At 50.9% G+C, this 13,311-nt stretch overlaps 7 protein-coding genes across 7 annotated transcripts; 3 read left to right on the top strand and 4 right to left on the bottom strand.

Annotated features, from left to right (window-relative positions):
- Positions 1–142: 142 nt before the first annotated feature.
- Positions 143–1,489, bottom strand: HO133_001678 (uncharacterized protein; the record flags this gene model as incomplete). The annotated part of the gene is made up of 1 exon (XM_037292606.1): positions 143–1,489. One exon carries the CDS (start codon positions 1,487–1,489, stop codon positions 143–145), a length of 1,347 nt encoding a protein of 448 aa, XP_037151145.1.
- A 1,959-nt stretch (positions 1,490–3,448) lies between these two features.
- On the bottom strand, positions 3,449–4,764 carry HO133_001677 (uncharacterized protein; the record flags this gene model as incomplete). The annotated part of the gene is made up of 4 exons (XM_037292605.1): positions 3,449–3,920; positions 3,983–4,269; positions 4,334–4,457; positions 4,511–4,764. 4 exons carry the CDS (start codon positions 4,762–4,764, stop codon positions 3,449–3,451), a joined length of 1,137 nt encoding a protein of 378 aa, XP_037151144.1.
- Positions 4,765–5,368: 604 nt separating this feature from the next.
- Positions 5,369–6,610, bottom strand: HO133_001676 (uncharacterized protein; the record flags this gene model as incomplete). Its single annotated transcript, XM_037292604.1, has 3 exons — positions 5,369–5,944; positions 5,998–6,354; positions 6,410–6,610. 3 exons carry the CDS (start codon positions 6,608–6,610, stop codon positions 5,369–5,371), a joined length of 1,134 nt encoding a protein of 377 aa, XP_037151143.1.
- A 419-nt stretch (positions 6,611–7,029) lies between these two features.
- Positions 7,030–8,307, top strand: HO133_001675 (uncharacterized protein; the record flags this gene model as incomplete). Its single annotated transcript, XM_037292603.1, has 3 exons — positions 7,030–7,081; positions 7,150–7,223; positions 7,285–8,307. 3 exons carry the CDS (start codon positions 7,030–7,032, stop codon positions 8,305–8,307), a joined length of 1,149 nt encoding a protein of 382 aa, XP_037151142.1.
- A 629-nt stretch (positions 8,308–8,936) lies between these two features.
- HO133_001674 (uncharacterized protein) lies at positions 8,937–10,239 on the bottom strand (the record flags this gene model as incomplete). Its single annotated transcript, XM_037292602.1, has 2 exons — positions 8,937–9,696; positions 9,806–10,239. The coding sequence occupies 2 exons, from the start codon at positions 10,237–10,239 to the stop codon at positions 8,937–8,939; spliced, it is 1,194 nt and encodes a 397-aa protein (XP_037151141.1).
- Positions 10,240–10,491: 252 nt separating this feature from the next.
- Positions 10,492–11,392, top strand: HO133_001673 (uncharacterized protein; the record flags this gene model as incomplete). The annotated part of the gene is made up of 4 exons (XM_037292601.1): positions 10,492–10,528; positions 10,581–10,888; positions 10,935–11,305; positions 11,353–11,392. The coding sequence occupies 4 exons, from the start codon at positions 10,492–10,494 to the stop codon at positions 11,390–11,392; spliced, it is 756 nt and encodes a 251-aa protein (XP_037151140.1).
- A 1,023-nt stretch (positions 11,393–12,415) lies between these two features.
- HO133_001672 (uncharacterized protein) lies at positions 12,416–13,069 on the top strand (the record flags this gene model as incomplete). Its single annotated transcript, XM_037292600.1, has 4 exons — positions 12,416–12,437; positions 12,487–12,513; positions 12,599–12,867; positions 12,953–13,069. The coding sequence occupies 4 exons, from the start codon at positions 12,416–12,418 to the stop codon at positions 13,067–13,069; spliced, it is 435 nt and encodes a 144-aa protein (XP_037151139.1).
- Positions 13,070–13,311: the final 242 nt, after the last annotated feature.

Raw genomic sequence — 13,311 nt, 5'->3', positions numbered from 1 at the left:
CAAGATGCTGAGCCGCTGGGCCAGAAAAGGAGGGTCTTCGACTCCTCCAAGATGATACCTGTGGCCGGGAGTGATCGGCGGACGTGGAAAGAATAGCTCCACCGTCCCATTGGGATACGGAATCCATACATACAACCGCCCCTCACAAACCCGGCACCCCCTCCCACCCCTTCCAGTCGAGCCGGACGCCCAGATCGCCCAGCTTGGCCCGCGCCATCATCAAAATCTCCCGGGAAGGATGGTCCGGATGCCTGATGTCCGCGGCGGGGAAGAAGCCGTCCAGGTGGATGGAGATGCGGCTCAGGTGCGGGAGTGTGGGATCGCGCGGGTTGCCGCGCGCCCGCACGGCGTGGGTGACCATCTTCTTGATCCGGGCGACGGACGTGGCCACGTTGGGCGGCCGGGGGGATTCGTCGAGGCGCCAGGTGACGGTTTGGATGGTGCGGGGGAGCTGCTCGTAGACGGACATCCAGACGTCGGTGAATTCGATGTGGGTCAGGGAGGACTGGGCGAGGAAGGCGGCGCAGCAGGCTTCGGGGTGGACGGGGTCGCTGTCCTCGTCTGCCGAGTACTCGGGACCGGGTTTGGCCAGTAGCTTCAGCGTCCGTAGGGAGCTCCGGTGTCTTCTCAACGCGGCTTGTGACCCGACGAATACCTCGGCTGCCAGGTTCGGAGTCTCGGCTCCGTGTCGCTCGAACAGGGTCAATGACTGCAGGGACGGTGAACCCTCGAGGATGGGAGTCACGCAGTCCCATTCTTCTGCACCGCTGGCGGTATGGTGTGGAAGCCGGCAGATCTCGAGTTCACTCAAGGACAGAGCCGAGAAGAGTCCTTCGGTCTCCTCGTCGTCGCTACTGGTAGTGGCCGGAAACCGAAGTCTCCGTAATTCTGGTTTTCCGGAAACGAAGTCGATCGGGAATTGATCTTCCTCGCTAATAAGGGATTTCAATTTTGGAAAACACTGACCGACCAACTTGGAAAAGGCGTCCTGAGTCCGGTGATGGGGCCGGGAATCTCTGTCCGAAGCCGAGAGGATGGTCAGATACCGGAGGTTAGGGAGCAGACGGAACGCTGCTCCGATCCGTCTGAGATCCGCACGGCAAGCCTCAAAATATGGGTTATCTGGAGTATCTGGACCGCGAGAGCCGCTCGCCCTAGTGATGTTTGCGTTCTGAAGCTTCTTGCCCAGCGCTCCAACAATTTCGTCTGGGTTGATATCGTGCAACTTGAAGCCTATTTCTTCTACGTGACGAAGGTAACCATGATCTACTTTTGACAGCCAGTCGAACAGCTGAGATTGGCCATCAAAGGTCAAGGGCAATTTGTACAGGAATGGCTTGACTTCGCGACAGAGCTGACGATTGACAACGAGCAGATCAACGAGTGAGGAAGAGTGATTGCGTAAAATATGCGCGTAGATATTCTCACGTAGCTCTAGGGCACAGGTGAGAAAGCGTGGGCTCGGCTGAGCAGTAGCTCTTGCCTTCATTTTGCCACTCCTACAGTTTGATTGAGGACGAGGCATGGCAACAGACAAAGCAGCAGCAGCAGCAGCAGCAGCAGCAGTCTTAAGAGTTCATCAAAAGGCAGGGAATCTTTTTTCCGGTGGAAGGGCGAAGAGTTGAAAGCAAGTACAGCCGGCAATGAGTAAAAGTGGGTATGTATGAGAGGTAGAGGGTGGTGTCGTGATCCAAGATTTTGTATTTATGTATTGAGGCGCTCCTTCTATGAAGATGGAGGCAAAAATAAACAAGGTGGACGGAGGAGAAGGAAGAGATGAAATAACTTTTTCCAACCTAACGGCCGGTTCAAGGCCATGCTCGGCCCTGGTGGTTTAGAAGAGAGGAGAAAAGGAGAGGAGATTTGGGCATTGCTATCACAATCACAATAATATCTGACAAATAGTAAGGAAAGGATGGACGCTACCGACATGGACCAGGAGTTAAAGCTTTATTCTATTTTTTTCCTTTTTTTCTTTTCTTCCGGTGGCAGATTGTTGAACATTTGACATTATTTTGAAACGGAGAAGGGCTTATCCGCACGAGAGTAAATGATGTGCAGACCGAAGCCATTAAATCTCCGATCTAGGATGCAAGATCCAATGACCGTGACTTATCACTCGGCTGACTCTAAGCGTCCGTGTTGTATGGATGCACTAGGACATCAGGATCGAAGTAGCCTGAATAGCCACAGCATCCTCTTTACAAGCCATGTGCTCAAGCGCGCGCCTTGCAGCCAGCAACGGGCGCCTCTTTCCCTTGGAGGCTTCGAAAGAGGATTAAGAGAGAAAAAATTAAAATTAGAAAAAAATTGGAATGGATAAGCAGTTTGGCGACTTTGGGCTTGCGGTGAGCTCAGGTGTCCGTGATGGCGGATGGTAAAGATGTTCATGCGGGAACATGGATATATCCATGTATTGATGTATTGATGTATAATCATCATTATTGGCAAGTGGTAGAGATGAAATGTTAAGAAAGATGGGCAGGCAAAGGCTAATGGTCGGCAAGTGATGCAGCGTTGTGTCATTGCCATGGCCATTGCTTTTGCCATTGCTATCGATCTGCCATGGATCTACATGTACATTGCACAGCTTGGATGGACGTTCTTCCGAAGGAACAGACGTTGGACATTGGTACGCCTTACGACTCCCAGCGGCATGGAGCGGATAGATTGAATGTGATGGATGCGATGCGATGCCCAATCTTGCTCAGAAGTGGGGTCTAGATCTCACAACGTGGCAAAGATGGGAAGATGACACAACCTCCATTTCCCTCTCCATCGAATCATCTCCTTTGGGGCCCGACGTGGCCACCAGGATGCAAGACACTTGGGAAGTTGGAAGTTGGGAAAAGTTGGGAAGTTGGGAACGGATGCCGATGGATCGCGAGCGGGAAAAGCATGGAGATCTTCCTTTTAGCCGCACTACTTTTACACTTTACCCTAGGAGAATTAAAGTATTCAATTTTTTCACCCTTTGAACGATCATGTCCGGAGTACATGTACCTTAGGAGGCGAAAAGGGGGGAAGCATCGACTCCTGATAGGCTGTTACCCCCCCATTGATGCCCAAACTTAATCTATCATGTTTAATTTCAAACTTACTCAGCTAGCAAATCAAAAGCTAAAAAATAATCTAAGTACCAGTGTACAAGAGACGCCCGAGTCATGTGCGCTGGTGGCACCCGAATACCGGATATCTCCGCATCCATTACGGTGTACCGCCCCCTTCAATTACATCCTCTAAGCGCTTTTCCTACTGATCAAGTCCCGGTCTTGAGGGATAGACGGAATGCATAAGCACCGAATCACTTCACAATTCACATGGAAAAGCACCCATACCGAAACTCTGCCGCTGGTCCTGCCAACCATCGCCTCGGAGGTTTTAATATCAATGACAACGTCGTAGTACAGTACTTGATGGATGACCAGTCAGGATTCCAATTTCCGCTTTAAACCCTTAACAACTTAGCCCCATACTTGGCGATCAGATCCTCCGAGGGGAAGCTCATATTCTCCAACCCCTGGGCATATGGGGTAGGCACTTCCGCGCCAGTGATTCGGACTGCGGGCGCGTCTAGGTAGTCAAATGCGTACTCCATGGTCAGAGCTAATATCTCCGCGCCTACCCCGAAGCTTGGGAATCCACTTTCCACTGCCATCAGATGCCCTGTCTTCTTCACCGACTTGACGATCGCTTCGACATCCATGGGCTTCACGGATCGGAGGTTGATGACTTCGGCCTCAACCCCGTAATCCTTCTTCATTTGTTCGGCTGCAGTGAGGGCCTGACCCACGCAACGAGAGAGTGTGACGATGGTTAAGTCTTTGCCGGGGCGCTCAATCTTGGCCTTGCCGAAAGGTAGAACGAAGTCATCCCTTTGCGCTGCTTCGGACATTGGGAAAGGTGTGCCGTATAGTAGTCTGTAAACAGGTCAGTCCGAACCCATTGGCCCTTGGGTTTCGCTGTATGAAAGAATCCTTACTCGTTCTCTAACACGACAACAGGATTAGGATCTCTGATCGCAGCCTTGAGCAGTCCTTTTGCGTCTTCCGAGCTCCAAGGCGCAACTACTTTCAGGCCGGGTATGCTACCGTACCAACTCGAGTAATCTTGTGAGTGTTGAGCAGCGACGCCGGAGGCAAAGCCATTAGGGCCTCGGAATGTGATGTTACATGGCTGGATCCCACCAGACATATAATGTGTTTTGGCTGCGGAGTTGATGATTTGATCGATTGCTTGCATGGCGAAATTGAAGGTCATAAACTCGCACTGAGATCATTGTGTCAGCTTACACGACACATTGGTATCAGGTATGGCGCAAATTGGAGCATACCACAGGGTGTAAGCCTGCTAACGCTGCTCCGACTGTAAGGCCGGCAAAGCCCGATTCTGTAATTGGACTGTCGATGACCCTCTTTTCACCGAACCTATCCAGTAGTCCTTTGGTGACCTTGTATCTGTCTCATGTGTCAGAGAAATCACGCCTGCCAACCTTCGGGCGGACACTTACGCTCCATTGTACTGGGCGACTTCTTCACCCAGGATGAACACTTTTTCATTCGATTCGAGCTCCTCCGCGAGAGCTTCGTTCAAGGCATCTCTCACCGCCACCTCTTTCACTCCACTCGGCGTAGCGTATTTTCTTCTGTTCACGATCGCAGGTAATGGAGCTGCTGGTTGTAAGACGGATCGGGTCGGGGCTATCAAAGGTCGGGAAGATGCGAGGAGACGTGAGGCCGGGCGGAGAAGGCGTGAAGTAACCATGGCAAGAGCTGTGGGCAATTTGATTGGAACTCAGACCACTGTAATATGTAGGGATCGTAGCTACAAGACCATGTTGTGTGTTTGCAGAATGTAATGAGAGGTCTTTGCAGCTTCGCCGGCGAACGTTGGAGGAATTCGCCGACGCTAGTGTTCCTGCGTTGGGATTTCGGAGCAGAACCTGAACGGTCTCACGGTCGACCACCTAATATGTTGTACAGCTTCACGGTGAATTGCCTTACTTAGCTTCGAACGACCAGGCGTTTCATCAAATTAAAGCCTTGAAAGGCAGGGAGTGATTACGGGTATGCCCAGGGTCTTGCCCAGGGATTTTGTCTAATTCAGCATTTGAATCTTCACGTGGGTACGAAACACTGGCATGCCAACAGCCCTAGAGCTGAACGCAAGCCCCCAAGGACATCACCATGTCGGCATTAAAGAGGAGTCCTTTGTGTGATGTATTTGATTAGAAGGCAGCTTGCGCAGCGTATGCTATATTTATTGCTGAAGAAGAGCGCAAATTGCTCTCAAATGCGAATGCAGACTTGAAAGATAGAAATGCCTACACTGGACACCTTGCTGTCAACTTGACCCTTCTTGGCACGTCCTATGCTTTTGGTTTCCTCGCAATCATCAAATACATCGGAGTGAACAGCTTCTCCTTACCCCCCGCCACCAAGCAATCAGCTGCATACCCGAGACTGTCTGCGGTTCTCTTCGTTCCCTTCGGCGCAATTCCAATTCTCTCCAACCCTCCAACAGCATTATGAGCCAAAAAGCGCCCTATCCTAGTCATCCGAGCGATGGTGAGGACATCACCAAGGCTCGATGCCATCCTCAAGTCTCCGTCTAGGGGATAGTACCATGGCCGTGCGTCTGTGCGGTCCGCCAAATCCTCATGCATCTCAAGCTCAAAGCCGGCAGCCTTGATCGCTTCCAGGCCCTCGGACACTCTCACCATGTTTGAAATCCCATCGCCTTGTTCAATTCCCAGGCGAACCTCGCGGTGGTGAGGATTATCATTGTCATAACGGTCGGTCATGAACCATTCGTAAACACCGAACACACCACCAGGCTTCAGTACTCGAAAGATCTGGGAGTAGACTCCTTCCAGAGACGGGGCGTGAACAGTAGCCTCTATAGCGTACACTGCATCGAAAGTCTCAGCAGGAAAGGACATTTGCTATCCTCATTCAATTAGCGAGTCTTCCCCTTGGAGCTGAGCTTGACACATACCATGAAATCACCTTTACTGAAACTCAGGTGGTCCGAAAGTCCTTCCTGTGCAGCGTACTTGCCAGCACGCTCAATTTGATAGTCGTTGTTGTTCAATCCAACGATGTTGACGCCTGCAAATTTTGCAATCTCCCTTGCTGGACCGCCAACGCCACATCCTACGTCCAGAACCTTCATACCTTGTCGAAGGCCCATCGTGTGCGCCAAATAGTGTTCGTGTCGAGCAATGGCTCGGTGGAAGCCTTCACCGTACGCGAATCGACAGAAATGGAAAGAACCTCCCCAGCCATATTCGTAGAGATCTGTGGCGAGATTGTAATATTGCCTGGTAAGAGTGGCATATTCTGCTTTCCGTGCCTAATTGATCTGTTAGCGAGGACTTGGGATTATTCGCGGAGCGATGAGCGTTTACTTCTCTAACTTCTACAGTTTCCGTACCAGCAGACTTGTTGTCCCAATGCTTGAAATACTCGTCAGTAGCTGCCTTGTGTGCATCATGGTCCTTGTTCAGCATTGATCGAAAGCCTTTCGAGTCGACAGATTTACCGTGCATCGCCTTATTGAAGGCGGCATCTCGTGAATGGTCCTCGTTTTCGAGGGCAATTGGGGCCATAGTGGGATTGTAATAGATCGGTAGCCGTAGGCGCTATGTGGATCCTTTTTGAATCTCGTGTTGTAGAAACTGATGAAGTAGCAAAGGTAGTAAGGTTCAAAGAGGAGCAATAATGGCCAAGGGGAGAGCGAAATATATTTGCTCTTCACCTACCTATCTTGGGACTTTGACTTTGGCAGGGTCCGGCGCTACGAACGCGGCTTGGCACCGGCCTTAACTCTCCGAAGTTGCCGCTCAGACCACTTTTGCTTCTGACCCAGGCTCGCAGCAGCACAGCAACGGTGGTTTCACATCAGTCGGCATATTTAAGACCTGGTGAATAATCAACACGACCTGCTACAATTGTACGCTGAACTGTGCCTTCAAAACAAATCTCTAACTTCAACTACAAAGATCAGCAACCAACAGCTCAGAGTACTATGCCACCCCAAATCAAGCAAGATCTCAATCGCTCTGGTTGGGAAACGACTGGTAAGTACTGAGAAATAAGATCCTTCACTCTTCCTGTTGGTCCTCGCTGACTCGCATTTGGATTATAGATTTCCCTTCCGTTTGTGAGAATTGCCTGCCTGACAACCCATATGTACAGATGCTCAAAGAGGATCATGGAGCGGTGAGAGAAGTCTGGCTGCGCACGACTTTAAGACAAACGACTGACAGACGGCACTTACTAGGAATGCAAAATATGCACAAGACCCTTCACCATATTTCGATGGAAAGCTGACCGGACCGCTCGAGCGAAGCGTACAAACATCTGCCTCACATGTGCTCGCCTAAAGAATTGCTGTCAGTGTTGCATGCTGGATCTCTCGTTTGGCCTACCCATTGTAGTGAGAGATGCCGCGCTCAAAATGGTCGCACCAGGCCCAGAAAGCAGTATCAACAGAGAATACTACGCCCAGGAGAATGAGAGGGAGATCGAGGAGGGCAGAGGCGGGGTCGAAGAATACGAAAAGACGGACGAAAAAGCGAGGGAGTTACTACGCCGATTAGCGAACAGCGAACCATATTACAAGCGTCAACGGCGGCTGGAAGTTAATGAGGAGGATCCGAAGGCGGAGGGAGGAACAGGTCCTGAGGACGGCGGCCAAAGAAGAATAGCTGCAGCGCCGGGACCGATAAGGACGCACGACAGCAGGGGAGGGCGCGGCGGAGCAAGAGGAGGAGCTTTGCGAGGTCGAGGAGGAGCAAGAGGAGGGCGAGGCTTCCCCGGCACTGCTCAACTACCACCTCAACCTCAGGACATCCTACCGCCGCGAGATAAAAACATCACATCACTAATGGTCACGGGGGTCGAAGACGATCTCCCAGAGCACGCTATACGCACGTTCTTCTCACCTTTTGGCGTCCTCAGGTCTTTGGTCTGCAGTCACAGGTCCCATGCGGCATTTCTAAACTACGCAACAAGGGAAGGAGCCGAGGCAGCAGCAGAGCACTGTCAAGGCAGAGCAATAATTGCGGGTTGCCCACTACGAGTAAACTGGGCGCGGCCGAAAGCGCTAGATCATCTTGATACAGAAGAAAGGATGTCGTATGCGCGCGCAGGACGGGATACAGCGAAGGCTATCAAGGCTGTGAATAGGGCCCCGGCACCAGAGATCGAGGGAGGACAACCCCAAAAGGTAGACCAAATGGCTTCCATAGCTCCTCCGCCAGGGCAGGAAGACGTGAGTTACGCTAGTTTGGCAGGAAATTGAATGCGTACCCTTCTACTTAAGAAGCACGTGGTTTATGCGGAATCGAGGTCTGCAAGCATCGCCACTTGCCATTCTCGAGCAGGAGCCCCTATCGATAACGCTCTGTTTTGGGGCAGCAATAACCACCGAGGGGAGTACAGCTTTTGCCAAGTTGTGGGGTGCGAGATTATGTTTGCGCTCATTCCTACCTTTTGCGCTGTCGATCTTTTGGCAGTCACGTCCTCATCCGAACTCTATCGGGTAAAGCTCTCAAACATTTCTCTGAACATGTTGAGTAAACTTACTGCCATCAGGCCCTCAAAAGCAAAAGCACAGCCAAAGATCAAGGCTACATCGATTCCTACCGGCGATTTCTTCTGGCAAAGAGCTGCGATACTGCGATACTGCTCATTAGATCTAAGGCGCGATGGAGACATGCCAGTCCCATCAGCTCGTCAATGGAGGACATTTCAGCAATGAATTTGGGATTTCGATTAATAATGCAACTCTTTCCGAGGAACAACGCGAATCATTTCACTATGTGATTGAGATTGAGGAGCTGGCAAAATCCACATTCGTGCAATGTCACGCTCGTCCAATCGAGGGAAAGTCGTTCCTTTCAGGCATTTGACCCATAACCGAGCGCTTGTTTACAACCCCAACCGTCCCACGTACCGCTCCACATCCTTGCCCTCGACCATCTTCGCAACACAATACCCACTTCCCAGTGAGTTTGAGATACCCCAAGGCCCATGCCCAGCGCACACGATAACCCCCTCCTCCCCTTTATCACCCAGATCAGCAATGATTGGTACACCTCTCCTCGCCACCGGCCGCCAGCATACGCCTTCTCTCACGACTTCGAAATTTTCACCGAGTAATTTGCGTGCTGTCTTCTTCAACACTGCTATACTTTTGGGGTCAATGACGCGCTCATTGGCGATCTTTGGTAGAGGGTATGTGCTAGAGTTTAGGCCGGCAAGGTAGATGCAGCCATCTGGCATTCTGGAGAAGATCTCGGGGCTGTAATCGGCTTCGGCATCGGTGGTGAAAACAGCGTGGCAGTCCTGGCGACCCGCGTTGGCTGGGTCGGTACTGTCAAGTGCAGGGGGAGGCCAATGCGGCGAGCGAAGGATTAGCGAGTGCCCTGCAAGTGATGTGATAGGTAATCCCATTTTCGACTTAGGGAAGAGGGTGCGATGAACTTCCGGAGTCCAAGCTCCCGCTGCTAGGACTAGGCGTGTACAAGGAAGGGTTGTTTGTTCTTGGGTGGAGGTGTCAAGGATGGTTATGCTGGACAGGGCGCCGGATGGGGAACGGATGATGGAGATGGCTTTGGCGGGCTGGTGTAATTGGACACCGCGGGATTGGCAGTTTTCCATGAGAAAGCGGCAGAGGAGTAATGGGTCACTAAAGACGATTTTCAGTATGTCATTTATGATTAGATTATGATTTGATCAAAGGCACAGAAATGGCGCTACAGACAGGCTCAACAAGCAGACACATAGGCAGAACCTACCATTGAGCCGTCGTAGATCCATCACTCATCACATCGAGCTCAGAGCCAGGCGTCAACCAAGCCGGACGATTGCCATTGCTGTTAGTAGTCCTAGCAGCGGCCGTTGACCGACTCACTCCCTCCATCAGCCAGTCCGCGCCATTTTTCCCTACAGTCTCTGCCAAGCTGGTCCCAGTGCTTCGACTGTAACCCCAGCGGTCGTGGCCGTTGTTCTCTTCAGCCAGCAGCCTGTGGAGATCGAAACTCAATTCGCCGAGTTTTGATAGCGAGGGAGAAAACCAATCCCGGGCCAGAAAGCCGGCTGCAAATCCGGATGCGGAGGCGAAGAGTTGGGGAGAGGCTTCCACGAGATGGATTGTATTTTTGGAGGTTTGACTCAGATAGAATGCTGTGGATGTTCCAATGATACCGGCCCCAATGATGACTGTAGCCATGACGGAAGACACTTTGATGCTAGATTGATGCAGAAAGGAGTAAAGACTGCTTCAAAAACTGAAGTTCTTTGGGGTATATTGTTTTTCTATTTATTGGGCATGGAAGGGGTGTACAAGCAGAAGATATTTCCAATATTCAACTCCCGCATACCCCGCGGAATTGCCGAATGCACGATGACGTACTGGCAGACATGTGTTTTGCCCAAACACGAGGAATAAAATTAGGAAAGACAAATATATCATCAGCAAAAAATGGCGAAGACCGTCATCGTCACTGGCGCTTCGAAAGGTACGGATGACAAAAATTGCAGCAAGCACCTCATAGCTTACATTGGTGGCAGGTATTGGTGCAGCAATAGCAGAATTTCTGCTGAAAAAATCCCACAATGTTGTTCTGATCGCGAGAACAGAGCAACCACTAGAAGAGCTCCGGACAAGGTATCCTGAGCAGGTCTTGGTACTTGCGGGGGACTTGGGAGATATCTCGCTCGCCCAGAAAGCGGTAGACAGCGCCCTTACAAGATTCGAAGCGCTAGATGGCGTGATCGTCAACCATGGCATGATGGATCCGGTAACGAAAATTGAGACTAGTGACATCGGAGAGTGGAAGAAGCTATTTGACGTCAACTTCTTCAGCGCTGTTGCATTCGTGAGTATCGACAAGCCGGAGGCCGTCCTGTTCCTGACAGAGACAGGCCAAAGCAGCCATTCCAATACTGCGCAAGAGCCATGGCTGCGTTGTTTTCACCTCCTCGGGCGTTTCAACAGGAGCATACTCAACATGGGGCGCGTACGGCGCTTCAAAGGCCGCCATTAATCACTTTGCACGACAACTCGCGGTCGAGGAGCCCAAAGTAACCAGCGTCGCTGTGAGGCCTGGCGTAGTGGATACAGACATGCAGCGACAGCTTCGAGAAGTACACTCTGCTGTAATGGCAGCCAAGGACAATGACAAATTCTTGGGTTTGCATCAAGCCGGTAAGCTACTGCGCCCCGATCAACCAGGTCATGTGATGGCAAGGATGGTATTGGATCCCCCAAAAGAGTTGAGTGGCAAATACGTCGAGTAAGTCCTCTTTAAAATGCTCAATACCGATAATGACATTGGATTAGCTGGGAAAGTCCAGAGCTAGCGAGGTATCAGGCGTCTTGACGCATCACAGGGACCAGACTCCTGTTCAGCTAGAAAGTTAGCTTAGGCTTGGTGACGGAGGATATGTAATGCTTTGTGACAAGAAGGCTTAGATCAGATGAAAGATGAAAAGACTCGAATGGTTTCTCCATAAGGCCATTGCAGCCGTCAGGATTAGCATGAAATATTTTGTGTTCGTCATATGCCGGTAGTGAAAGCGAAAAAAGACCTTAACGGTCACGGGTCGCTTACCTCCGAGCGAGTTCAAAAAGTCGGACAGGCACTGAGAACTCTAGACTTTCAGTCATTGCTAATTAGCGATGGCACATTTCTAGAAGGAATGAGAGCAGTAGTCGAGTTTTAGGAGCGTTTCAGGTAATCGAACCATTTGATTCGTCATTGTGAATCGGTATTTGATAGTACATGTGTTGCTCATCATGTAATTGGTGTGGTAGGCCTCGAAGGCACAGAATCAAAGAGCTTGAAACTCACAATCAATACGCCTACACAATGCATCGGCTGTGCCTTTTCCACGAAGGCTGTTCGAAAAAAACTCCAGGCCTAGGAAAGATACGCCTGGGTCAGCTTCTGACCATGATTACTTCAAAGGAGGCGTTTCTCGGAAGAACATGTTAGGTCAGATAGGTCCTTTGGCGGGACAGGTAAAGTCACCACGAAAGCGGGTTAAGCTCAATGGTCTGATAGGGGCGACACGAAGTTCATCATTTGGGTAGAGAATGTCATGAGGAAATAAACTGCCGTGGTACTCACATAGCATTTCTAAGGGTAGATGTATTTAAGCTGAACGTGCTTTCTCCTCGACAGGCTCTGAGACACTGAAGCCAGTCGCCTGTTGATACAAGTTACCTGCGAAAGTTGATGCAGAGCATAGCAAATTTGCACTTTGTGGATCCTTACGCTAGTCAGACCCGGCGGCTGAGGGCGGCGATTATCGCGACAAAACCAGCCTTACGGATTGGAATGCAGCCAGCCAAATGGGCTCATGCTCTTCACAAGGAAAGCCTGAGAGACACAACACCCAGCATGTCTGATCGAGATTTTGGTGGTTAGTCGTGAAATTCCCTACACACCCATGATGGCTGACACATATCTAGGCAACGACGACCTCTCCTTGCCAAAAGGTGAGCATGTCTGCAATTCTTGCATTCCTTCATGGCTAGCAGCAGCCCCGTTTGATACCTTACTTACGCCATCTTTCCCTCGCAGCAACTGTGCAAAAGATTATCACAGAAATTCTCGCCACAAACGATTCCGAATCCAGCATTACTTTCGCGAGAGATGCCAGAGATTTGCTCATAGACTGCTGCGTCGAATTCATCACCCTCATATCCTCCGAAGCCAATGAGATAGCAGAGCGCGAAGCTAAGAAGACGATCGCGACGGAGCATATCGACAAGGCACTGAAGGAGCTAGGGTTTCCGGAATATGTCCGAGAAGTGCTAGCGTCTGCGGGGGAGATGAAGGAATCACTCAAGGTGAGTTTTGCAACCTGTTATCGGAAAAGCGAGTCTATGTTGGCGAAGGGACTGTGGAACCAAGGCTGACCATGCATGGGAGTAGACTAGGGAGAAGAAAACAAGCAAGATGGATCAGAGCGGTCTGACACAGGAGGAGCTGCTACAACAACAGCAGGAGTTGTTCGCGTCTGCAACAAGCAAATTTAACCAGGGCCCTTGAGGAGAGTTCTGGATAGAGGAAAGTTTCGGACATTAGATACTGGAGTTGGGAAGCATTTTCAGCGGCAGGAGGATCCATTGGCTGTCTCGATTGGGCCCGTAGATGCTCCCCAGGTGTTTTAGGCGTTCACACGGGGCGTTAATACGCCGATGATACCCTTCACTCCTTGCAGACGCTCCTAGTCTTGACCTCAGCTACCGGCTTCTTGGCCTTTTGGAACAACGAATCAAGGGACGTCTAAG

The sequence above is a fragment of the Letharia lupina genome (assembly GCF_014066315.1).
Source record: "Letharia lupina isolate WasteWater1 chromosome Unknown contig_13, whole genome shotgun sequence".
Taxonomy (NCBI): Eukaryota; Fungi; Ascomycota; class Lecanoromycetes; order Lecanorales; family Parmeliaceae; genus Letharia; species Letharia lupina.
This window is presented reverse-complemented; position numbering and strand designations above follow the sequence as displayed.